The sequence below is a fragment of the Mixophyes fleayi genome, chromosome 1 (assembly GCF_038048845.1).
Source record: "Mixophyes fleayi isolate aMixFle1 chromosome 1, aMixFle1.hap1, whole genome shotgun sequence".
Taxonomy (NCBI): Eukaryota; Metazoa; Chordata; class Amphibia; order Anura; family Limnodynastidae; genus Mixophyes; species Mixophyes fleayi.
In genome coordinates, this window is record NC_134402.1 from 248,586,367 (window position 1) to 248,612,695 (window position 26,329).

The 26,329-nt window shown below is 39.0% G+C and overlaps 1 protein-coding gene across 1 annotated transcript in view; it reads left to right on the forward strand.

The window, feature by feature from the left end:
* Positions 1-26,329, forward strand: part of UHRF2 (ubiquitin like with PHD and ring finger domains 2) — an 84,734-nt gene that overhangs the window by 8,589 nt on the left and 49,816 nt on the right. Inside the window, exon 2 of the mRNA XM_075209322.1 lies at positions 14,196-14,429. Within this exon, the coding sequence (XP_075065423.1) occupies positions 14,196-14,429 (234 nt within the window). The remainder of the gene's footprint in view (positions 1-14,195; positions 14,430-26,329) is intronic.

The window sequence follows — 26,329 nt, forward strand, 5'->3', positions numbered from 1 at the left end:
CTCTATTTGATATTTTTTCCATTTATTCAGTGGAGTCCTCTCACTGTATGAAAATTGCATTTTTTTTATTTATTTTTTTTGTGCATTTTTGGTTTGTTCACCAAACACAGATTGAGAGCTTAACCATTTACCTGACTGATTTTGAAGTCATTAAAATAAACAGCTATACGAAACTGCAATGTAAATGCAACACAGATTCCATTGTGAACAGAATAATTGGGCACTGGACAGTAATGAGATTGTGATCTATGCACTTCTTAATTCGAAATAAAAAGTAATCACATTTAAATGTAATTTTGAATTTTGCTAGAGAATTGCAGATAATTGTCTTTTGTGATCTCAATTATCAACACATTTCAGACACCAGGGGTATATTTACTAAACTGCGGGTTTTAAAAGGTGGTCAGATACCAGCTGTCATTTTGTAGAATGTACTAAATACAAACTAGAATCCTGTTGCTATAGGCAACATCACCACTTTTTCAAACCCGCAGTTTAATAAATATATCCCCAGATCTTAATTATGTATAGAAAAAATCCTTTTCTCCACTGATTGCAGAACTTGGATATTTTCAAATTTCTCAGATATCTTCAGTTACATGCAAAAGGTAAGTCTCTGAGCTGTAGAAGACAAATTACAGATCTACAAGTAGATACCGATAAAATGGGGTTAGTTCTATAAAAAAATCACACTGCAATAGGAACTGTAGGTCTTAGAAGGTCCACAAGTAACTGTTTGCCACTAGGAGGACAGCATGTTGATGAAATAGGAGTAATCACAGATGTAGTGTGGCAATAGTTCTTAACTCTTACTTTAAAAACATGTACATTTAGACTTTGCTCTTTTCTGTGGATAATGTTAAAAAGTGGTTTTACTTGCTCTTTAAAAAAAATAATTATCTTTCTAATACCTAATTAATAGATAATTAGATTTTGCAACCTGTGTTAATATTTCTGAATCCCATGGCCCTGTACACACCTGTCTATTAAATGTCTGTTAAAAGCTAAGACAATACTTTGTTCTTGGTTTCAATAGAGTGTTCAAAGTGTGTTCTAAAAATCTCCTTGGGCAATTGCTACCTGCTGTGCGTCTAGAAGGGGGTGAATCTGACAATACACTGCCACAGTACTGACATAACTGGGTACCAAGGTTTTTTTTTTTTTGGTTTTTTTTAGAGGCACACAATTAGTTGATTGCCATATATTCACCCTGGATATGTCTATACGCAAGATTTCTGGTTGCACATATCTTAAGATGCATGTAACGCAAAGAACATATGTGGGATGTAATTGGGAAGACCCATATTTACACATACGCAAACGGTGTATAGTATATTTATGTTCAACTCTAAATTAGACCCGTATTGTGCTACCAGAAGGTTGAATGCAAAAGGTTGTAAATTTGGCCACACTAGATGCAATAAAGCCATTGTTTGGTGCATGGTTGTATATAATTTTGGGGCACTGTATTACTTTGGTCCATTTTATAAACTAACAAATAGTGATTGCTTCCTTTTTCAATCAAAGTAACTTACAGCAGGTAACTAATCACAGTGCAGTCTTCTTTATGGTAGAAGAGGCAGTGTATTCACACTAGTATATTACTGCTTCACCGTGGTCTATGTAACTAAAGAAATTGTTGCTTCTGTGTGTGTGTTTGAGCTGGGGGTACAGGAGTAGGAAGGACTGTCTCCAAAAGCTGTATTGGCGAAATATGAGCCTAATCCTAAATTAGTTTAACAAGTTGTTCAATCTTTAGTTAATCTACACCAAATCTCTGGTTATGACATGCAAGGAAACATTTTTGTCCCCAAGTTTTGAATTCTCTCCGTACTGGTTTACTTGTTCGGTTTTTTTTGCCTGAATAAAAATGAGTAAAAATTATTTTGTTTGCATTGAAATCATATAGCAATTTATTTGAAAATGGATATATTAATGTAATCTGATCATTTGGGCAGCACACAAAGATTTTTGTACACATAGTAGTAGATGCAGCTAGAAGTTAAATGTAATAGAATTACAATTTCACATTACCAAATAGGTCATGGCTGGTTTGCCTCAGATCAGACTTGATAGGCAGGAAGATGTAGTCTGATCAAGTAATTAAGTGAATATATCGCAACATATGGCACGTCAAGAAGCAACTATAGGCTCCAATAAGGAAAGACTGATAGACATAAGGATGTAGACTTAATGACAAAATGTAATTGTTAATGGGAGTGATGGACCAATTTGTTGAGAAGCACTCGCTGTTCCCAAAATAAAGTATATTGATGAACCTTAGAATGGCTAGAGGCTCTAATTTCCATGTCCAAAAAAGGCAATCAAATTACATGTTTTGCTATATGTAATATAAAATTTGAAGAACCCTATTGATCATTAACAACTAACCCTTTTCTACCATATTCTTGATAAAGGTGCGCATAGGGCACTGAAACAGCCATTGGGCTTCTGCTTACATCACAGATGAGTATATACCATGTTACTATAGTTCCTTATTGTCTGTGACTTGGAGTGCTGGTTTCTTGGATTTAACTGGGACTTCACTACCCCGATCAATTGTAAGTGCTGTTAATGTGATGTGGAAACATTTAGGAGCAACAGCTTTGCAGCTAAGCAGCAGGCCACACAAGCCCACAGAACAGGACCAAAAAGTGCTGAAGTGTGTAGCGCCTACAAATTGTCTGTCCTTGGTTGCAACACTCATTACTGAGTTCCAAACTCCCTATGATCTCAATGTCCGCAAGAGAACTGTTTGTCAGGAGCTTCATGGATTATGTTTCCATGGCTGATCGGGTGCTCACAAGCCTCCGATCACCATGCACAGTGCCAAATATCGACATCTGGAAGTCTGACGGACAAATCTGGGTTTGGGCGAATGTGAGGAAAAAGGTTCATATCCAAATGTGTGTTGCCAACTGTAGGGTTGTTGAAGCAGGATTACTGGTCTGCTTTGGCCTGGACTCCTTCTGTTCCAGTGAAGAGAAAGCTTGATGTTTGTTATAGCATAGATTGGCATTTTAGAGTATTGTGTGCTTCCAAGTTTGTGGAAACCGTTTAGGGAAGGCCCTTTTCTGTTTCAACATGACAGTGCCCCTTTGCACAAAACGAGAATGGTTTCCAGAGTTTGGTGTGTAAGAATTTAAGTGGCCCTAGAACTAACCAATCCAAAACTTCTATTTCTGTTTGAGTCAAATAAAATTCTTTCAAAATCTATAGTAGATGGTACTTGGTTCAATCTCGTCTTCATTCTATATTTCCATCCTCCACGGACAGATGTTGGAGGAGATATGGCTGTAGGGGCTCCCTGCTGCACGTTTGGTGTGCTGTCCTAAGATAACTTCATACTGGCAACAGGTTCATGGGTTAATATTCTCTATTACACATAAACAGATTCACCTCTCTTCTCTCTACTTCCTAGACCAATCCCTAATGTTCCTCAACCAACTCAAAAATTAATTGGACACATATTGAATGCAACCAATTGTCTGATTGCTTCGCACTGGAAGAGCGCGATCACCCCCTCGCTCACTGCAACTATAAACTCTATCTGGTCATCATACCGCCTAGAGAGTATTACTGCCACTTTTAACGATACCCCAATACAATTTCATGCTGTGTGGACTCCGTGGACATCTGTTTACGAAGCACAGCTGCCTCTATCTACCGTTTGACATTCTCATGCATAATTCCCATACGATACTCACTATTTTGTGATGACTGACTAACTATGCCAGTACCGCTTTTCCGCGAATTCTGATGAATTTAACTCCCTCTATGTCCCCTACCTATTCCCCCCCCCCTCTCCCCATCATCCTCTTGTTTGTCCCCCCAATTTTCTCTTCTTAAATTGTATACAAAAACACAACATTTGTGTCCTGCGTCTTCATACTAGTGACATAATTATAAAGGTTGTTACCGTTACCATTTTTCAACGTATTGCACTACCTACTGTATACAATTCCTTTTTGATGTCGTATAATTGTAAAACTTGTTTACATAAATAATAAAAATATTGTTGAAAAAAAAATTATTTAAGTGCCCGCACAGATTCTGGACCTCAGCCCCATTGAATACCTTTGGGACGAATTTGAATGTGACTGCATATCCTCAATAATGCTCATGAATATATACCTATAAAATATCTATATAGAATATTTTTGGGAGAATTGGTAAGGTCAGACACTGATGTTATACTGATGCAATAAAGTCTGGCTCGTAGTTGTGTTGACAGTCATCTCAAAGGTGTTGTTATATCTCTACTTTTATAATGCATTTAGAGCAGGCCTGTCCAACCTGCGGCCCTCCAGGTGTTGTGAAACTACAAGCCCCAGCATGCTTTGCCAGTAGACAGCCTGTTGATAGCTGGAAGGGCATGCTGGGACTTGTAGTTTCACAACACCTGGAGGGCCGCAGGTTGGACAGGCCTGATTTAGAGGTACCAATCAAATGTTTTATCAGGGTCATGTACCTGTAACTTTATTTTATTCGTAAATATTCGCTTGCATCTTCGTGTTAAGGATCCTCATTGCAAATCCTATATTCTGGTGCCAAGTCACTGGAATGCACTTAAAACATGTACACTAACATATACACATGAAGATGCTGGGCTAGAGACAGATGTTCTTAGATCACAACCAATAACCCTTTATTCTAAATAGATATCAGCTAAGACTACATTAGCTAAGATTTCCTGTGTGTGTGTGTGTGTGTGTGTGTGTGTGTACGCACATATAGATAGATATATAGAGATAGACATATATAAATGTGTGTAGATAGATGTATAAATGACACCAAATGTCTGAACCTGCGGTTCCTCTCGTACTGAGCAGGATTACTATGGCGACAATTCATCATCATTAGGGTGAAACTAACCTGTCTCGCGACGGTCTAAACCCAGCTCACATTCCCTATCAGTGGGTGAACAATCCAACGTTTGGTGAATTCTGCTTCACAATGATAGGAATGTATATGTGCATATATGTATTTATTGGAGATGTTCACTGACCCCTGTGTTCTGGTTTTGGATCTGGATTTACTTCGTGTCTTGGTTTTGGCAAAACCGCCCTTGCGTGTTTTGGATCCTGATTTCCCCCCTACATTATTATTAACCTCAATAACACTAATTTCAAGTCATTTGCAGTCAATTTTGACCACCTCACAGGTCACAATATTATTTTCATACACTTTCAAACAAAGACTGCAGCGACCTGGCTGGATGCTAAGCGACAGAGCAATGACTCAAACGCAAGGAAGTTCCTAGCACATTTGGAAAACATTGCCACGCAGTAGTATCCGTAAAGAAAAGTGGTGCAATCAGCAATGGAGCTCTCTTCTTTGTGTTTTACCTATATAACACAGTACAATGTGACTGCAGATTTAGAAGACCAAGCCTGCCCGACCTATTATTTCTATTTCAGCAATGACAATTAGCAATGGAGCTCTCCTGAATGTCACTGGAGACTTTGAAGAACACTGCTACCCCTGCTCTTTCTATTCTACCTATGACGCTGCCCAACTACACTAGAGACTGCCAAGAACTGTGCTACCCCTTCTGTGTCCCTCTCTGAAATGGCGCTGGATCGCCATGGAGGGCGGTACTTACAGAATCCAAAGCTTGCGAGATCCGACGACGTAACGGTGACGTTTTGCCTTGGTTTCAATCCCGAGGGCGCGTGAAGGTACCGAGCCGGCTCGGCTTTGTACTCGATTCTGCTAAGTTCGGGTGTGTTCGGTTCTCAGGGAACTGAGTCTGAGCTTCTCTAGTGTGTGTGTGTGTGTGTGTTTTCTCAGAGTAGTGTGCTATCTCATGGTGGACTGAAGAAGGTGCCTCAAAAATGGCATGCTGTCTCAGAAATCAATACGTTTACTATGATATAGAGCAGACGTATATCATATAGAAATACATTCAGTAAGTTATTTCTGGGTGATTCCACAGTAATATTTCACCTCCTCACAAATACTTTCTTTTGTAATAGTCAATTTTAGAAAGATAAATGCCAAACTTTAACGTGTATTGGACATAATTCATATCCACAACATTTTATAAAGGATATTGGGTTTGGATCTACAATTTCTTATTCACAGTTTAATAGATTTTCCTAATAGTTTATTATATCCATTGTATCATAAATATAAATTTTCCTTCAAATTGATTAAAAAATATATTCACTTCATAATTCTTAATATATTAATCAATAGCTACGGAATTTCTAAAAATAAATAAATATATCATTCAGGGTTTAGCATCCCTATCCCTAAATCCTAATTCATAGATCCTTTCACATCCACATCCTATACTAGTAGTGACTAGAATTTATTTGCTAATATGTAGTTGTTTATAATTTTTAGAATACCTGAAAATATAATATACTTCTGCCTCTTGATTTGTTATACACCCTTTGGCCATGAGAGTGTAAAAATTAGATTTGATCTTCGTCTTTTCATTTAATTATGTCTACAAAATATATAGCATGAAAATTTGATTTCTTGATTAATTATTGTAATATTGTGTGGTTTATAAATAAGATTCTAGAAATTTTTAGGTATGTTTTTTGAGAGTGTTTTGCAGACACTCCCCCCATCAACTCAACATGTGCTTTGCCATAGCATTTTCAAGGTTAGATTTCACCATTTTATTACACTCAAAGTTTTTAATAAGAACAAATAAACCATAAGTTTTCAATGCGTGTGACCATTTCTTCAGTGCACAATGAGATAGCAGCAGCTTTTCTTGCTGATGGGAAAAGAAACATGTCAGCTGTTAGAATCTGTATTTTAATACATAATAATAATAATGTGCTGTATATACAGATGCTTATATCTGTGAGAGAAAGCACTGACAATCTCTTCATAATTTATGTATCCGTTATGGTAATGCCACATGGCAATGACTGAGCACTGTACATTTCCAGATAGAGACTGAGTTCATAACAGCTGACCATAGTGGCAAATGTTAATGAGTGGGATAGCTTCATCTTGCAAAAGGGGAGGAGCATTTCTCCTTACTTGAAAGTGTTAATACACAAGCGACTTATCGCCTATAAATTCTGCGTGTGTTTTAACTGGGAAAGTGCAGCATTCATTGGGACCTGTCCTTTTATAGTGATTTCTTTTGCTATCAGCTGTCCATGTCATATGCCACCTTATTTGTGAGACATTGCATGGCAGTGTCTGCCGTTTTGAGATGAGTTTATTGTTCTTTGGGGAAATGTTAATTTTTGCATGGATTTGTGATATCATTGCAATTGGTCCATGATTTGTTGTTGTTTTTTTACACTTACAAATATTTGAAACAATTTAACATCTCAAGACATTTCTTAAATATAATTTAAAAAAGGTCTTGAGATTGTAGTTTAGTTGTTTCAAATGTTTGTAAATGTTAAATCGTAGAATAGTGTTTCAAATGTTTGTAAATGTTAAATCGTAGAATAGTGTAACCTCTATTTTTATGTTGGTCTACATACATTTTCCCTAATTCCTAAAATGTGTGAGTCATTATTTGTTGTTTTTACTGGAAACTGACAGTTTGGTTTCCCTGCTTTCCCCGCCACTCATTTCCTGACATACTTTCTTTGTGAGTGTGCAAGGCATATACAATGTTCTGGTAGCAGCCCTATGAGCTATTTTTTATGTGCCTTAATCATAAAAATAACTACTGTGAAGTAAGACATCACTCGCCATAGTAACAGCGTGAATGTTTTACATGGTCCTCTGCATTGTCATATGTTTTTTTTTTCTTCATAACCAGAGCCTGTTTGCAGTTTTAACAATTTATCTGAGTTATTTTTTATTATTTTTTTTATCATCAATCGTTTTTATTGAGATTTTTTAAGTAAATGGGGGGTACAGAAAGCAAAAAAAGGGGGGGGAAGGGGGGGGTGTAGTTTGAACACACCAATACAGCATTTGCAAGTTAGACAGTATACAATATATACAGGCCCGGCGCTCCCATTAGGCAATTGCCTAGGGCGCCGGGCTCTGCAGGGCGCCTCGAAATTAAAAAAAAAATGACTATTGTCATTTAAAACGAAAATCCACGGGGAGGAGAGGAGGGAAGGGGCTATGAATCTTACCTGCATGAAGCTGCTCCTCTCTGCTCTGTCTTCTCCCCTCCGCTCACTGACAGTGACAGGCCGTGATGATGTCATCATCACGGCCCAACAGTGTCTGTGAGTGGAGGGGAGAAGACAGAGCAGAGAGGAGCAGCTTCATGCAGGTAAGTTAAAGAAAGACATGGGGAGTTGAGGGGAGGGAAGCGCAGCGCCAATTTTGACAGGGGGGCGCCGATTTTTAAACGGGGGGGGGGCGTCGATTTTTAAAAGGGGGGGGCGCCGATTTTTAAAGGAGGGGCGCCGATTTTCACACTGTGCCTAGGGCGCCAAGGACCCTAGCACCGGCGCTGAATATATAGTATTCAATCTGGAGTTATTTTTTAAGGCCGTTATTTTTTAAGGCCAAGGTTATTACCTAGATGGCTTGTCTCCAGTTTACTAAATTCAACAAATGTATGCCACGTTTTAAAGCACTGCATTAATGTAGAGCTGCTGTTTTGCAGTATGCTGCGTACCATATATTCATGACTTAAATATTGGATATTTTTTGTTTGTGAAAGTCTGTGCTGTTAGATATGTAGCCTGTGTTTTTAGCAAACAACGTAGAATCACAATATTTAAACTTTTTGCTAATCAAAGCTTAACACAGCATTTCATGTAAGGGGAAGAGGAAAAGGAAGGCCTTGTCTCACAAAACAAAGACGTTGCCCTTTAATTGTATCTGTACACTTCAAGCGTGTAAAATATTGCTTCCTGCAAACACTTAACAATAGTGCAAAGAGGACTAAGAAAGGAACAGCGAGGAGCACTTTTTCTGTGATGTTTTGTTCATTGCATAGAATAAATGGTAGCAGTGAAAAAGCTGTTGTAAATTCTATCAAAATGTGTTCATACTTTACACTCCATAAAAGTGGGGCTTACAAAAATGGTCTATTTCATATTCCCGCTAGGTTGCTACCATCGTAGGGCAGGGCATATTACTGTAATGTATTATTTCTATTGAAATTTTGATGAGATATATGTATATATATATATATATATGTATGTATGTATGTATGTGTGTGTTTTGTTTGTTTTTCGCCTTCTGGATTTTTGTTTTGTTCTTTTATCATGGGATGCTAATGTGCAATTAAACTGTCTCGGATATGCCCATTGCTAATAAAGGTCCTAATCATCCTGCAACATAGAGCTGTTGTCATTGCAGAAGGCCTCCCATGCCGTCAACATAAGATTTACTGTGGCTCCTTTTACCCTTTTAACATTCTCAGTGTTCCGTCACAGTAGAAAGTATGTGGCTGGGACTTTAAGTTTTCAGGTGTACATGCATTAGCTTGCACATAAATTTGATCTCTGTCCTCTCTCTCGCTCTCTCTCAGATTATACTCTCTCATTGTGGAAGGTTTTCCCCAGGCTAAAGGATTCCTGTAGTTAGCAAAGATCACCGCTTTTTTTTTTTTTTTTATTAGTATTCCTTATTTTGGTTCAATTGGAATCATACAATTAACAAACATATAAATAGTAATTGACAGTTTTCACCTGCTTATTACTATTTGTTTTTTCACTTAATGTGTGAAACCATATGAATAAGGGATTATGAAAACAAAACGTGGGACAAGACAACATAGGAGTCGGATATGATGACCTAGAACATAAAGGTGCAAGGTAGGTAATTGGGAGGGAGAGGGGAAGGACAACTGTGAAGGACAGGAAAAAGGGATGAGAATAAAGGCATAAGTGTTCCTTGTCCACAACCAACGTGGTCCAACTATCTTCTTGGATAGCACTGTATAAAGTATGGAGTGACCTTCCTAGGTACAGTGATACTGTCCTAAATCTCGGGTATCTAAGAGGTTAAAGTTTGACTTTCTAGAAAAGAGCTGTAAGTCAGCGTTTCTTGGAATTCTAACCACCCAATTCACATGGTTGTGAACTCCATATATCTATCTGTCGCTGATAGTTTGGGTCATCCATTGCCATATAAAAAATATAACTGATTGATTCGACAGAGGGAAGGGGACCTCCTATGTACTGAGATTAGGGCTTTGGCAGCATTATTCCAATGCGTTATAAGAGATTTTGTTGTATTTAGAAATGAGAATGTTGGCCAATGACCCAGAAACGGACACCTCTACCACCTCCCCCCATTTATTTGTTTAGATACTTTGACCACCATCTGCTAGAATTGTCTGATCTTTGCACAAGTTTTGTTATGAAAAAACTGTACAATAATTTTAAACTAGCGTTTAATCTACATTGTATAGCTGTATGTCCTTGAGCCCTACTACTCCATCTGCCTACAAATGCCTCCAGCCAGGGTATGGTTCTCTGCCATATATGAACAATAGTGAAAGTAGCAAAAACAGACAGGGATTTTTTTGTATAGATAGGGCAATTATGACTGGTATATAGTAATTTTAGGTAGTAAAATCACTTTCAGAATATTTATACGACTATTTAATTTAAGTAAAATTGTTGACCACACAGTAATGTTCTTTCTGGGTCTAATATGGGTGGATAGTAAAAATTGTGATGACAGTTTGTTGATTTATACCAAGATACTGAAAACTGTTTCCTCATTGCAGGGGTAAGTCTGATAAAGCCAAAGCTGTGGCACCAAGGTCCAGTATAAAGGATCTTTCCGTATTTATTTTCACCCCAGAAAATTTGCTAAATCTGTAACTAAATTGAGAAGATAAACAAGTGAGGGACCAGGACTGACTAGCTATAGGAAAGCATCCACATACAGTGAGATGCGTTCCTCCAGGTGATCATAGCTGCAGCCTTTAGAAGGGGGTGATCATATCAAGATAACCATGGGTTCTATCACTGAGCAAAGAAGGGAAGGGGTGGGGGATCTTATTGTAGGAGCCTAGTACCCCATTTCATAAAGCTGGGACCAAGCCTGTTCCTATCAAGAAGAGCTATACTGCCAACTGGTATTTGTTCCTGGCAAGAAACCCTTATCACTTTCCTTAAAAATTAAGCCCTATATACAGAACATTTTTGCCAGTTAAAGTGAGATTCCTTTGTAGTTTCAGAAATTGCCTATTGGTCCTTGAGGGGTCAATGACCTATATCCCGTCTCCTCATTACTAAATGTCAGCTAACTTTCCAATATCCTCATCTAGGACTCTGTTCTTCTAGCCATAGGAACAAATACGTTTCTAGACAATCTATCACCTGTATGTTCGGAAGCCGTTTAGGAATTGCAAATGCCAAGTTTATCTTGAAGGGGGTTTAGGAGAAATCTCCACCTCCCATAGCTCCATCAAATCATGTGCTTGTGACTACTGTAATAAGAGGAAAGAGGCAATGTCCACTCCATTGGAGCTGTCTACTAATAGGTACAAAGTTGCATTAAGTTTGCCAGTAGAAGCAAAGGCGTAGAGATACAGTCTTGGAACTAATGCATTAAGACTCAAAAGGAGTCTGGCAATACATATTAACCAATGGCAAGGAGTGAATTGCACAATGAATAATTAACATATAGACTAAAGTGAGTATACATAGGGAAGCTCAAAATTAAAACTTATTCCTCTGTACAATGTACACCCCCTGACATCATTCAAGTAGGTCACATGAAACAAGCAGTCTGCCCAGGCATTTTCATGTGTCTATTGTTGCAGCAAGAGATGCAGAGTGTATTTTCTTAAGTAATTTAACAGGAATGGCCCCTTGAAAGCCAGAACTAAGGTATCTGAAGAGTTACACGATCACTTGAACCTACAACATACTTGCCATAAAGGAGTGGGCATTTATAGTACCTATCTGATAGAAATGGGTGCATTTAGTTACTATGTATAAACATTATACCAAACATTGTTATGCTGCCACTAAAATTAATGTAAGTAAACACAAACAATCCCAAATACTGTAGCCCCAACCCAACTTCCTCATTACCCCAATTAATGAGCCAAGGTACGTGCCCACTGAAGTGTAACCTTGTAGAAACACGTTAACATGTTTGTGGGGGTTTTTATTTATTTATTTTTTGCGCTTTCACTAGTGTTAAAAAATCATTGTAGTCATTTTCAATGCATTTACCACAGAGCAAATTCAATTCAAATATAAATATCTGTGGGTATGTTGACATTAGAAGCAAAAATTATGACCCTGGTACAGAGTGTAGTCTTTGCTTAAACTTGCATAGTTTTTTTTTTTTAACAAACCACTGTGGTTTGAGTAGCAAAACTACTTGTTTACAGGTAATCATTTTTTCTCTTGTCTATGTATTGTCGCATGAAAACGTACAACCTCTTTCAAACCTGTTTTTATATGTCCGAAAAAAATTGACCATCATTTAGTCATAAAATAGTGAAAAAATGTTTGAACGTAGGATTTATCGCATTTTTTTCAACAACAAGTAAGCGTACATGAAGAATGTGTGTGTGTGTGTGTGTGTGTGTGTGTGTGTGTGTGTGTGTGTGTGTGTGTGTGTGTGTGAGTGAAAAAGTACACCTTTACTGCTTCCATAATCATAAACTCTGAGTTTGATGTGATCCATCTGGATTTAAATTACAAAAATTAAACTGTGATGATCTAGTCTCTGTCAACACAACGAAGAGTCATAAAGGAGTATGATTCTCTTGGAAGTGTAGCCAGGATAAAGCCTGTTCTTTTTAAAAACAAAATATTGCAGTAACGTTTGGGTTTGCAATCCTGCATCTGAACGAAAGACAAGACTTCTTGAACAATGTCCTCTGGAAAGATGAGACTAAGGTGGAGTTGTTTTATCTTAATGCACAGCACCATGTTGGTGAAAGCCAGACACCGCATATTGCCACAAGAACCTCATACCAACTATCAAGCAGATAGGTGGAGAGGTGATGGTTTAGAGCTGTTTTGCAGTGTCAGGATTCGGACACTTCGCAGTCATTGAGTCTATCAATTATTTTTTCTTTTTGCCCGAATATTTTAGAGGAAAATGTGAGGGCTTCTGTTTCACAGGTCAACATGACATTGGATCATGCACAGTGTTCTCCACAGAAATGCTGCCATCCATATGGCATTAAGAAGTAGCCAGATGGGGACAGTGTAATACTTTGCAATAATAACATGTTGGAGATATTGCCAACACTTGTATTGTTTAAATAAACCTGTGGTTATTGCCCACTTGCTGGCTGGACTGTGCACGCTTATATAGTTTTAGAATTTGGTGCCTTTTACTATAGGACAAAGGATTCGGAGCTGGTTGACAAGTAAAAACAGCTAGGTGAAGAACCCAGGACATAGGTCCTAGGGAGAACACTGATGCAACAGTATATTCTTAAGCACACCTGTAAATCTACAATGAATGGCTGAAATCAAAGGGATGTTTTAAATTGGCCCAGCAAATTCCAGACCTCGGCACCATTAAGATGTCAAACATCAACAAGTGGAAGCAATGTTGAGAGGATGGGCCAAAATGTCTCAGATACAATATATGAAACTGACAAACCCATATAGAAAACAATTACTTCAAATTATTGTTGCTAAAGATGGTTGTGGAAGCTACTGAATCCTTATCATTGTCTTTAAAACCGTGACATGGCAGGTAGGCATAATAAACGGAAACATGAAAACAAAGAGTAAAGGAGGCTTTGCTCGTGAAAGAGTTTACAATCTAGTAGTGGCACAGCTGAGACAAGAGGAGCAAGTGTGGCTGAGAGTGGAGATTGAGACAGTTGTGAGGATGTACCAGTGGGAGAAGGCTAATATCTAATAAAGAGATGGGTTTTCAGAGATTTGAAGGCTGTGGGAGTGTCTGATCAGGCGTGGTAATGAATTTCATAAGTTGGTAGCGACCGAGGAGAAGTTTTGTAGATTGGAATTTTAAGGGAATTGGTGACTCTGGGTGGAGGGAAGGTGATGAGCTCTGTTTTGGACAAGTTGAGCTTTAGGTAGCGATACGACATCCATGTGGAGACAGAGCACGGGCTGTTGGTCACATGATCATGGGTGGCTCCTTCATGTTGGATTATTTTTGTTGACTAATGGATTTTTTTACTGTGTTACAGAAGATTACATTTATCACATTTTACGTATTATCATCTAGTTCTCACCAAACCGTAAAAACACAGATCTGAAGGAGTGCATTTTTTTTCCCATGTGTGACATAGTTTCCTGAATGTGACATATGGTTTTTTGTTTGTTTTTTAACAGCTGGAAGATGGACATACCCTTTTTGACTACAATGTTGGATTGAATGACATTGTCCAACTCCTGATCCGTTCACAGTCTGATGATGCTATTCCTTCCATGAAGAAAAAGGATGCAGATGGGAAAGTCCATCCAAATTCTGCAAATAAGCACAAATCACGAGTCAGCGCTCCTTCCATTCAGCCATCTACTTCCGCCCGAGCCTTCCTCATTGATCCAGGCATTGGAATTTACAAGGTTGGTGTTTATTTAACTTCATCAACTGATGAAGTTATATTTTGCATTGAATTTACGCTTTAGCCTTTTGTTTTACATCAGTTTGCCATATTGTTATAATTTACAAACTTTGTAGCTTTAGTAGTGTTGTAAAGAAAATGATATTCATCATCATCATTTATTTATATAGCGCCACTAATTCTGCAACGGATGAGAAGCACGGATGATGATGTTGGTGAATAGTGACTTCATTTTAGTATCTGTTGAGGGCTATAGAAACATGTTTTGTTAAGCTAGTCTTGATTCTTGTTGTTTTTGTATTACTAATTACATAATGACATTTCTCTGTATGCTGGGTAATGTAATACATTATACTCACAATTTCGTTTTTTGTATTTTAACATGTTGAAATGTGCAGTTTAAACAACATTAATTTATATAATAGACTTGCCCTCGATTAAACCCACTGTTATTCAACATAGCCTGGCCTACTATTTATATGACTGATCCTGCAGTGTGCTAGGTACCTTTTCAGGACTTGGTTAAGCCCTAGTATTTTGTTTTCTCTCTTCCTGGGATTACATCACTATTAAGTGTTAGTAGCACATTTACCTTTCACATTCTAATACCTCTCCAATGAAGAATTTGTAAGCTTATTGGTAAACTGCAGGGGTTAACCAAAGGCAGGAGAAGATGTTTACCCATTTAAAAAGGCGTTAACTGCCACATTTCTCTGCCATTCTGTTCTTGTATGTCAGTAGCACATTTTTCTGAACACACGGGGGCAGGTTCAATTGGCCGAGATACTCGAGAGTAAAGCAGCCCGCGCACGATTACTGTTACTTCTGTAATAGTTGCCATTATTACTGTTAGTATGGTAATTTAAATGACGATTTTTCTTTTTTTTGCTCAGCAAGCAGAAATCTGGGTTAAAACTACCGTATTAGCGGTAATAGTGCGCAGGCAGCGTTATTTTAAAGAGTAACACGGTAATTGAATCTGTCCCCTAGAATGATCACTTTTACAGAAAAAAAACAAAAAACATAAGCTCTTAAATGTCTCCAGTGCCAACATTCTGTTCTGTTATGACCATGTGAATTTAATGAATTGGCTACAGATACTAGTAAAATTTTAAAATGGAAGTAATTTTTTTTTTATTGCACTGTCTGTATATATGCCACATACTGGGTCATTATTAATGGTCCAGATATACTTGGACACTGCCACAATTTTCTTAATTTTTTTTTTTTTTAATAAAGTATTTTTATTGTGGTTTTTTTTTTTTCTCTTCATAAAAGAGAAACAAACAAACATACAAAATAAAGAAAACATACAAAGAAAAGCAATCGCAAGTATAACTTAAAAATCAGGAGAATTATCCATATAACTAGAATACAAATTAGATCATATGTGCTAAACTCGTTCAGGATTATGAATAAATATGCCCACACATGAATAACCACACAGATACAAGAGGAGGGACCATAGATTTTACCCGATGAGCCATAGTAGCGTAGCTGGACAGACCATGCATGTTACCAAATATGTGACAATTCACATTAAACGTTTTAACATTTGACCTGGGGATCTGTAGACTTAAGTATTCTGGATCAACTGTCTTGTGGAATCAAGTGTGTATGAGGGCTCATGCCATCTCTATACCATATGGCCTCAAATTTCTTTAGGCCCTGCCTGCTGCTATACATCACTGTCTTGTACACTGAAATGTATCATACTGATGTTCCATCTAATCGGATCACCTGGTACCTTCAACCAATGTGAGAGCAAATAAACATCACTTGCTTCAAAGACTTGCTTGAAAACATCTTCAATATTGCTGTAATCCTGTGACCTGCAGATTAGACTCTAAATCTAATCCATTCTCCGGCTGTTTCTGAGGTTGGACCCAGCTCTCCAGTACCACCTCTCTGCCGCTACCCAGCAGCTTTGGCCAGTGTGATAGGCCAGAGGTATCCATCCACAGCACCTTGACCCATAGTAAGAGGTCCGGGGTACCAGCACGGGAGTACACTAGCAGTGACAGTTACCCAGAAGGTACGTGATTCTGGGCGCCATAAAGGAGCCCAGTGGTGACAGGCTCCTCCTACTGCGGCAGGAGGGGCGTATACGGAATAACGAAAGGGGACGGTGGCATAGTAAGCCAGCCGGTTCCCAGCCACAACAGACAAGGTGGCATAAGTGGTCCATCCTGTTACATTGTCCAATTACATTTAAGCCCCTGAAAATAGAGGACTGCGTATATAAATGGTTGCAATTTCTAAACGTTGTATGCAATATTTTTGTTCAACCCCTTGAATTAAAGCTGAAAGTCTGTACTTCAATTGCATCTCCATTGTTTTTAATTTCAAATCCATTCATTTGGCGTACAGAGCAATAATTATGAAAATCATATTGCGGTCCAATTATTTCCTAGCCTAGCTGTATATGATTGCTTCTCTGCAATAACTCAGAGGGGAGCTAATGTGGCAGTGAGCTAGAGCTAGGAGGATGATGATGTTAATGTGGAAGATTGGTGATGATGCAGGGGTTAATGATAGGAATTAATGATTATGCCGGAAGAAGGGCTTATTAATGGATTAGGATGAAGGGGTTGATTAATTATAAAGATAAAGGGGAAATGATGAGGACAAGTTGAGATGGATTGGATAGTGATAAAAGGGAGACATGTTGATAGGGGGATTATGAGGAGAATATGATGAGGGGCGCATTGGAATGAAGAAGGGGATTGAGTGCTCATTCTTACGCCTTAATAAAATTTCCCATAGAGTAAGGACTTGTGGTGGTAGAGGAGTTGAAGAGGGTTTAGGTGGATATAGAGAAGGGTTATGATGTGCAGGGCCGGATTTACCGCTAGGCAACCTAGGCACCTGCCTAGGGCCTAGCGGCTCTGGGGGGGACAGGAGTAATTTTTAAAAAAATGAAGAAAAAAAAAAAAAAAATTCGGCCCCTCCCCCGACTCGCGGCACCCCCCCCCCCCACGCGACTCGTGCGGGGGGGGGGGGGGTGTGTGCCGCGAGTCGGGGGAGGGGGGGGTGCCGCGAATCGGAGGAGGGGGGGTCGGGTGCCGCGAATCGGGTCCCGGCAGCCTCTTCTCCTCTCAGTGATAGAGAGAGGAGGAGAGGCTGCCGGGACCCGACGAGCGATCACGTGACTCTTTCTCTCTTTTTTTTTTTTTTTTTTTTTTTTTTTTTTCATCTGGACTGACGGAGGAGGAGCAGCGCGCAATAGAAAGGTAAGTAAAACAAGGGACAGAAGTGGTGATGGTGAAGGGGCACAGAAGTGGTGATGGTGGTGAAGGGGCACAGAAGTGGTGATGGGCACAGAGGTGGTGATTGGCACAGAAGTGGTGATGGTGAAGGGCACAGGTGGTGATGGTGAAGGGCACAGAGATGGTGATGGTGATTGGCACAGAAGTGGTGATGGTGATTGGCACAGAAGTGGTGATGGTGATTGGCACAGAAGTGGTGATGGTGAAGGGCACAGAGGTGGTAATGGGCACAGAGGTGGTGATGGTGATTGGCACATTGGTGGTGATGGTGATTGGCACAGAGGTGGGGATGGGCACAGAGGTGATAGGGAAAGGGCACATGTGATATTGTGAAGGGGCAAAAGTGACAATGAAGGGGCACAGTTTGATGATAGAGGGACAAAAGTGACAAGAGCACATACTTGGATTTATGCGTATTATTTTTGCAAACAACTTAAGTAAGTATTTCTGCCCTGACTTCAATATTTATTATGTTGTTTTGACCCAACTACTTAAAAAAACGGGACTGCTTGGTAATTATTTAGGGGTGCCTTTTTCTGCAGCAGGGTGGCCTTGCTCTTTTCACATGTTAGGTACGCCCCCAAAGATGCAAGCCACGCCCTCACCTCCTTTGGCTGCGCGGCGGCACATGCTTTCATATCTACTTAACTATAGGGGTATATGGTAGGCATGCGGCGGCACATGCTTTTACTTCTACGTAACTATAGGGGTATATGGTAGGCTGCAAAAATATAGTGCTATGGATTGTTGCAGGGAGGGGCCCCAAAAACAGTATCCTGCCTAGGGCCCTATGAGGTCTAAATCCGGCTCTGATGATGTGGATTGGAAGGGCTGTAATGTCTGTAGAAGGGGTGAGCTTTGTATCATCTTTATCCTTTATAGAAGGATGCAATATAATATTTTTAAATTTTTGCATGTTGCCAACTTCTTAGGTTGTCTCCAATAATCTGAAGTCCTGCTGTATTTTAATGTCCTTCATTTTAGGTACCTTATCCTTATGTCTGGGCCTTTTGGTTTTAATATGTTGCAGGCTCCTAAGGATATATATATATATATATATATATATATATATATATATATATATATATATATATATATATATATATATATATATATATATATATATATATATATATATATATATATATATATATATCTCATGATTTTTAACTGTGAAGAAGTTAGTTATTCCTGCTGTGGCTTTTTTCCTGTGACTCCAACCATATGCACCTTGACAATAACACACAGTCTGGGACTGGCCATACAATAACACACAGTCTGGGACTGGCCATGCCTACTCCACCAACATCATTCAGTGGGTGAACATACCCAGAAAATATCAAATGTAATTGTGGTGGCCGAGTATGATGGCATTTCCTTCCCTTACCTTTTCCTCCAGACACGAGTAAGGTTCTTTTTTATTCGGACATCCGGTGGTCAGGAGATAAATACTTCAATGAGAGGGACAAGGATTGGTCAAATAACTTGGGTTTAATAATAATGCGGTAAAGATAATTTTGGTAAGCCACCGCGCCACTGACCCCTTCAACTCAATGGCAATGACAAAACACTCATTTCATCAACATAGAGCACAATAGCATTTAACATATAATAATAAATCAATTTTCAGGTAAATCACTTAACATTAATAATCAACTAAAACATTTGGTGCACCAATATTATCTTGGTAACGTTACCATATTTTACACTCAGTCCTGGGTTGAACTGTGCACAGGAATTTAGTAGAAGTGCTGCACGTGGTTGGGGCCCATAAATTACTTTTTCACGCCAAATAAACTGATGATCTTTTGTATTACACAGTCTCTCTATTTTCTCTCCTCTCACACTGTTCTCAGTACATAGCTCAGTCTGTTCAGTGTGATGTCACAGATCTCTATACTGCTTATTTGTTTTCAGTACTTTCCTTTTTACTCACTTCTTATCTTCTTCTCTCAGTCTATGCAGACACAGGGATCTCTCTCCCTCAGAAGTCTAGAACTTTCCTCTTCCCACTGCCATCTGGGAGTTCACAGTTATTACCAATGTTAGTGGACTTGTTGCTATGCCACACACTCCTCCTTCCTGTCACTCCCGGCAACCACCAACCACTCCCAACTGTCACTTCTCCCTCAAGATTTTTTTTTTTTTAAATCTTTATAAACACTTTTAACAATTAACAAATTAAAAACAAATAGATACACCCCAGGGTACTCAGATTTTGGGGCACCACATAATAGGGTATGTGTAATGTTTGAAAGTAATAAACATCTGCTTTGATTGAGTTGTTTCCAGGTCATTCTTGTAACTTCTTTATGAAATGAAAGATAGCTAGAACATATTTGTTTTGAATTGTTGTGGTTTGCCTTGACCACTATGGCTATTTGTATTATCGGTGGAAGTGGTAGGAGATGGCAAATTAAAGCACTAAACTCCAACCAAAATTGACATTTTCAGATTTGCACTACGAAGGCCAAACTCACTGTTCAGTGTAATTTAGAATTTCCCTTGCAGCCCTGTGTAACATAACAAAGTCTGCTCCCCCCACTCCCTTACAGACAACCGAAGCCCCTCCCACATTTTTAGAACCGTGTTCGGATGGAGTCTCTGATGGCTCAAAAACCTGTGACACAGTTGCTGTGACATCGCATATCTTGCCCCCGTGTATGAATCAACCAATCCATATTGTATTTTTGCACAAGTCTAACTGTTAGTTTCTGTCTGCTTTAGTAAGCGAAGCACTTTCCTCCTAGCGTGACAACCAACCTAATGCAGAGGAGTGAAAAGGATAGCATGGTGGACATTCTTGGTATAAACACTTAATTTCTAATTTCATGTTTATTACTCGGCCCACCAATACACAGCCTTTAATAATTTATATAGCACCACCAATTTCCTCAGTGCTGTACAGGGAATATTTGTCACTTATGTTAGTCTCTGCCCTATTGGAGCTTACAGTTTAAATTCCCTAACACACACAGACTAGGGTCAATTTGTTCGCAGCCAGTTAACCTGCTAGTATGTTTTTGAAGTGTTGAAGGAAACTCATGCGCACACTGGGAGAACATGCAAACTCCACACGGATAAGGCTTTGGTCGGAAATTGAACTCATGACCCCAGCTAACCATGGTCTTACAGCGACAAAAGGGATGTTTTGGGGGGGGGGGTATAAAAGCATTTAAGACATGTATTTAATTTTTGTTCATTATAACTTTAGACAAGATCCCTTACACTGTACCTCATAGATTGTAATGAGCCGGACCCTTTTATCTGTTTATACCCAGTATTGTTTTAATACTGTAAAGTGCTTTTGAGTATGCTGGTGCATATAAGTAACTGTTAATAATATCTGCATGGAGCAGTTTAGCAGCTGAAATGTGACCGGAAACCGTGTTTTCAAAGATGTGTGTCACTACTTAACCATTGATGTACTGTACCTTTCTAAATGGAAATGTGCAGCATTCTGAAACGCATACAACATCCTCATTGTATAGCGGGTAGAATAACATGTTTGAGTCTCCTGAACGGCTGGGCTACTATGTCTAAAATAAGGTATTACGGTTTCTTTAAAAAGTGCAATTGATATCACATTATTTTGTAACTAGTGTATTGTTTGTTTTATATCTTCTCACTTATTTCTAATTGCTAGTTACAAGTGTCCCATATGATTTGCTTTCTTGTATAATTTTAAAGGACGATCAAATTCAAGTGCTAGTTCTCCTCTCAATGATATATGGGGGATTTAGTCTGAATGTCAACAATTATAGTGTCCACAGTCAAAATGTCGATACAATGAAAAGGTTGACATGCGGGGTCCCCTATAATAATGACAAACAAGCTCCAACCTGGCTGGTCAGCACAGGGCTGAATTACTAAGAAATTCAAACTGCTTTAACTCAAGCGGCCGTGAAAAATCCCCATATCATAAATAGGACCAGTGCCGCTAACAGTGTATCAGGCATTTCTTTTTAACACTTTAATTCCCTTTTTTTTTTTTTTTTGCTATGTTGCTGACAGTCGCGTTGCTGGTTTTTAGATTGTGAGTGTCGACTTTACAACCTGTCGACATTTTAACCCTGTTGACCTTATGGTGCCGTCCTTCTAAATATCGACATGTTAATCGTTGACATTTCATACCCAACATTATACCTGGCTATTTCCCCTCTGAGTTATTGCAGAGCAGCAGTGTGCAGGTGATCTTGGAGGAGGGGTTAATAATAAAGGATGAGGAACACAACTATTACTTTCTTTTTTTTTGTATCACATGTTAGTTGTATCCCAATAAACGTGTTAATTTACAGGTCATAAGAGCATTGATGGATTTGCAACACTACAGTACATGCTGGAAGTATTTATTTTACTGTCACATGGTTTAGGATTGTGGTAGCAGTAAAACATAATGTTTAATTATTTACTACATTATATTTAAATGTGTGTCTTGAAGCCTTTCTATCATATAATTCCCTGCAGCAGCACACTGTTGCTAATGTGTGTAAGCAGCTGAATGTAAAAGGCATGTGCATGCACACAGGAGTGCTCATTACTAGAACATGGGAGAGACCTCCTCAAGGTGGTGGAAAGCAGTGGCTAAGGAAGCTTACCTAATGATTAGACACAGCTAGATGTAAAAACAGTGTAAATGTACACAGTACCTAAACATGGCAGAAGGCAGGGGCTAAAGAGCCAGCTTATGCCTACAAGCAGTTAGCTAGATGTAAAAATGAGTGCACACAGGGCGAGCACAATCCCTGACAGACATCCGCAAGATGGCGGAAGACAGTGGAAAAAGCAGTATGCTATTACTACAGATGTCAGAAGAGCAACCTAAAATGCTCCACTGCTTTTGCCAAATACCTCTTTGATATATACACCAGTAATTGTGTCCACGAGTGTTAGCTTATCTAACAATACAAATACATTAAGTGATCTGCAACAAATACTAGGAATGTTCATTGCGGCAGTGTTTCTATTACACTTCTTGTCTGGTAGCCTTTTTACATATCTCATTTAGCATTCAGTTGCCATGGGGATTTTACGGCTAGCGAGCTTGCATTTGTTCTGAACTTGTTTCAGCAATTGAAGCAGGCATTTTTCTATTTATTAATTTAAAACTATTTTAATGTATCGGAAAGGTTGTCGATTATATTGCTATACAGGTAATTCTTATAGGTTTATATATTTCAATAGCTGTTTCTGTCCAATTCTTATATAATTATTTCCGATGTAAAAACGGCTATATTTGGATTTGGTTTCTTAAACATATGCATCAATCTTTAGTTTTGCATGGTTTCAAACCAATACAACAGAAGAGTAATGCATTACTGCACTACCTTAAGCCAGGGAAGCAAATACACCTGGCGCCTTACTTTTGGAAGTTCTTTCTATTGAGGTCAGTGGAGGCAAATTTTCCCTTGCTCTTTAAAATATTCTGCTGACTCATAACTTTTGCTGACTAGCTTTGTTTTGTCCACCCCTGCATGTATGTTTGTTGGCATATGTATGTTATATTGAATTCACCATCATCAGCTATTTATATAGTGCCACTAATTCCACAGCGCTGTACAAAGAACACCCTTGCATCAGTCCCTGCACCATTGGTGCTTAGTCTCTAACATACACACACGGACAGAGAGAGAGAGAGACTAGGGTCCGTTTTATTGCAGCCAATGAACCTACTAGTATGCTTTTGGAGTGTGGTAGGAAACCGGAGCACTCGGAGGAAACCCACGCAAACACGGGGAGAACTCTACGCAGCTAAGGCCATGGTCGGGAATAGATCTCATGACCCCAGTGCTGTGAGGCAGAAGTGCTAACTACTAAGCCACTATAAATTTATATTTTCATAAAGTAAAATGCATATCTTGTGCATAAATGACAATTAGATTGGAGAAAGGTCACTTGCCCCACATTCCGAGTACTGAAAAAAATATTGCTGCTCTTTGGTTTGTGACACATGTAAGAGGAACCCTGCTAAACAATTTAATGCGGATGGGTGTGCCAGGGTCATGATAGGGAGAGATTGAGGTAATTTTTTTAAATGTTTTAGTTTTTTATAGGTATGGTGCTTCAAATTACAGCTAACCACCATCTCTAGAAAGCCTTGAGGCCCATTTATTCCATATAAGAATAGAATCGCATATCTGCATTTATTTCAATGTCCATTTGGTTTTATCTGTGGTACTACACAAGGGCCCCAATCTTTACATGGTGTTGCTACCATTCTGGAATGCTAGATTACCTACAGCTTTGCTAATGTGCATGCTGCAGCCTGATGGCAGAGAGCATTATGTATAAACTGCCCTTTTAATAAACTGATCTCTGCCAAGGCACTTTGTAGTAAAGCCAAAAAAATAATTCCAAATGACAACTGACAGTTCCTCTTTGAATTAAGCATAACCAACCCCTATACATAGCCACAAGCAAGCAATATCTGCTTCTTCACTGGTCAATCTACAGTCCCATCAGCACCTATATGGTCATGGGATGTAGAAGTACATACAAGCAATGGAAATTATTTCTCAGCAGGGTTGCTGAATTTCTTCTTTATGACAGGGCAAGTAGTATGATTATCTTGGAGAGCCTCAAAGTTATATTGCCGCTCCTTCCAATTAAAATGAGTCAGCTGACTTGGGCTTCTTATAAGGATGCCTTCTGGTCCATCTTATTGGGGGCTATACTGGTCCGTCCCTCTGGGAGGAGGCCCAGGCTTGAACACCTAGTAATCCACTTGCAGAAGCTAGAGTTGGAAGATCATCATGATTTATTTATATAGCGCCACTAATTTTGCAGCGCTGTACAGAGAACTCATTCACATTAGTCCCTGCCCCATTGAAGCTTACAGTCTAAATTCCCTAACATACACATACACAGACAGACATACACACAGACTAGGGTCAATTTGTTAGCAGCCAATTAACCTACCAGTATGTTTTTGGATTGTGGGAGGAAACCGGAGCACCCGGAAGAAACCCACGCAAACACGGGGAGAACATACAAACTCCTCACAGATAAGGCCATGGTCGGGAATTGAACTCATGACCCCAGTGCTGTGAGGCAGAAGTGCTAACCACTACGCCACCGTGCTGCCCATTGTAGATGGTGAGGGGTATGTCTAGTTTAGACTGTTCATCTTGTTCCTGCCTTCTCCCCATCCTCCACACCAAGCAGGGGGAAGAAGATAATTTTAGCAATGTAATTCATTTCTCATATTGTAGTACTCTGGGTACCTAGAAGGTCCATACCATATCAATGGTCTTATGCCAATGTCCATCTATTGTATTCAGAGAATTTAAACTGGATAGCTGGAGGATGTGTATCGGAGTTCAATTTAAATAATGGCCACTCCAGCTGCCAGCGGAGAAAGTGAAGCTGGAGTTGAGAAGATAATGGTAATGGAGCTAGAGAAATCAGCATGTAGGCTGACTAAATTAATTATGAGTGTTTTTTAAACAACACAACGTTTCTTGCCCTTCAAGCTGTTCAATTTATTAGGAGTAAAAAGAATTTAAAAAAAAAATAGGCGACTTCCCTCTGCATACAGGCACCCTGGTCAAGCACAAGTTTCTAAAAATCCTGGGGACTGTTCTCTTCCTCTAAAGAAAACAGGCTTTTTATATTTCTGTGCCACCAATGTTATAAAATAAATAAAGTTAAAACGGATTTATTATGATGAAATGTTATCTTCCCAAACCTTACAATTCACGTCTCTATGTTCAAGCTGCCAAGGGCTACAGTGAATTCGTTTTGTGATATTGCTTTCATTAAGTCAGCAGCTTTTGTTTTCTGCTATGCAGTGGTTTATAGACCATAAAATCAGTTGTGGGCTGTATGAAAGTGTTTACTTGTTACTTTACTCTTTGTTTTCCATTTTTCACATGTGTATGTGTAATATATGTATGTCTAATATGTGTGTGTGTGTGTGTGTGTGTATATGTATGTGTGTATATATATATATATATATATATATATATATATATGTTAACCTGTGCATGATACTCATGCATTCTAGTCAAATCAAGCTACTTAAGGTGTTAAAAAGGATCTTGTCATGAATTTGGGGCTAGGCCAGGCCTCCTCAGGGGAAGAGCGTTACTTCCCGACGCAAGCGCCCTTTTTTAACGTGGTTTTGTCCACATGTCACCACCTCATCATTCTTCTCCATCACCTCATCCTTCATTTTCATCGCCACATCCTTAATCTCCATCGTCTTACTGTTCTAAAACCTCTCGATACACAACGTTTCTGCTAAACACCTTATCGCTGTGCTCAATCAGTCTTCCTTGAAGAGCAGTATTCATAACCTGCACTTTCACATCACTGCTTCTCCGTACTCGTGAAAATGCGACATACAATTGTCCATGACCAAACACAGGCTCTGCTAAATAAATACCCACACGGTCAAGAGTTTGAGCCCTCAACTTGTAAATTTAGCCTTTACTACCCCTTCCACGGGGGGAAGGGGGGGATGATGGAAGTTAACTGACTTCACTATTCTAATTTTTTTGTCAAATAATGTCAGTATACCAAATTTCAGGTCAATTGGATGACCCCTTTCTGAGAAAATAGTTTTTTTACACACACACTAACACACGCCGCTAGGCTTATATATATTAGATATGTGTGTGTGTGTGTGTAT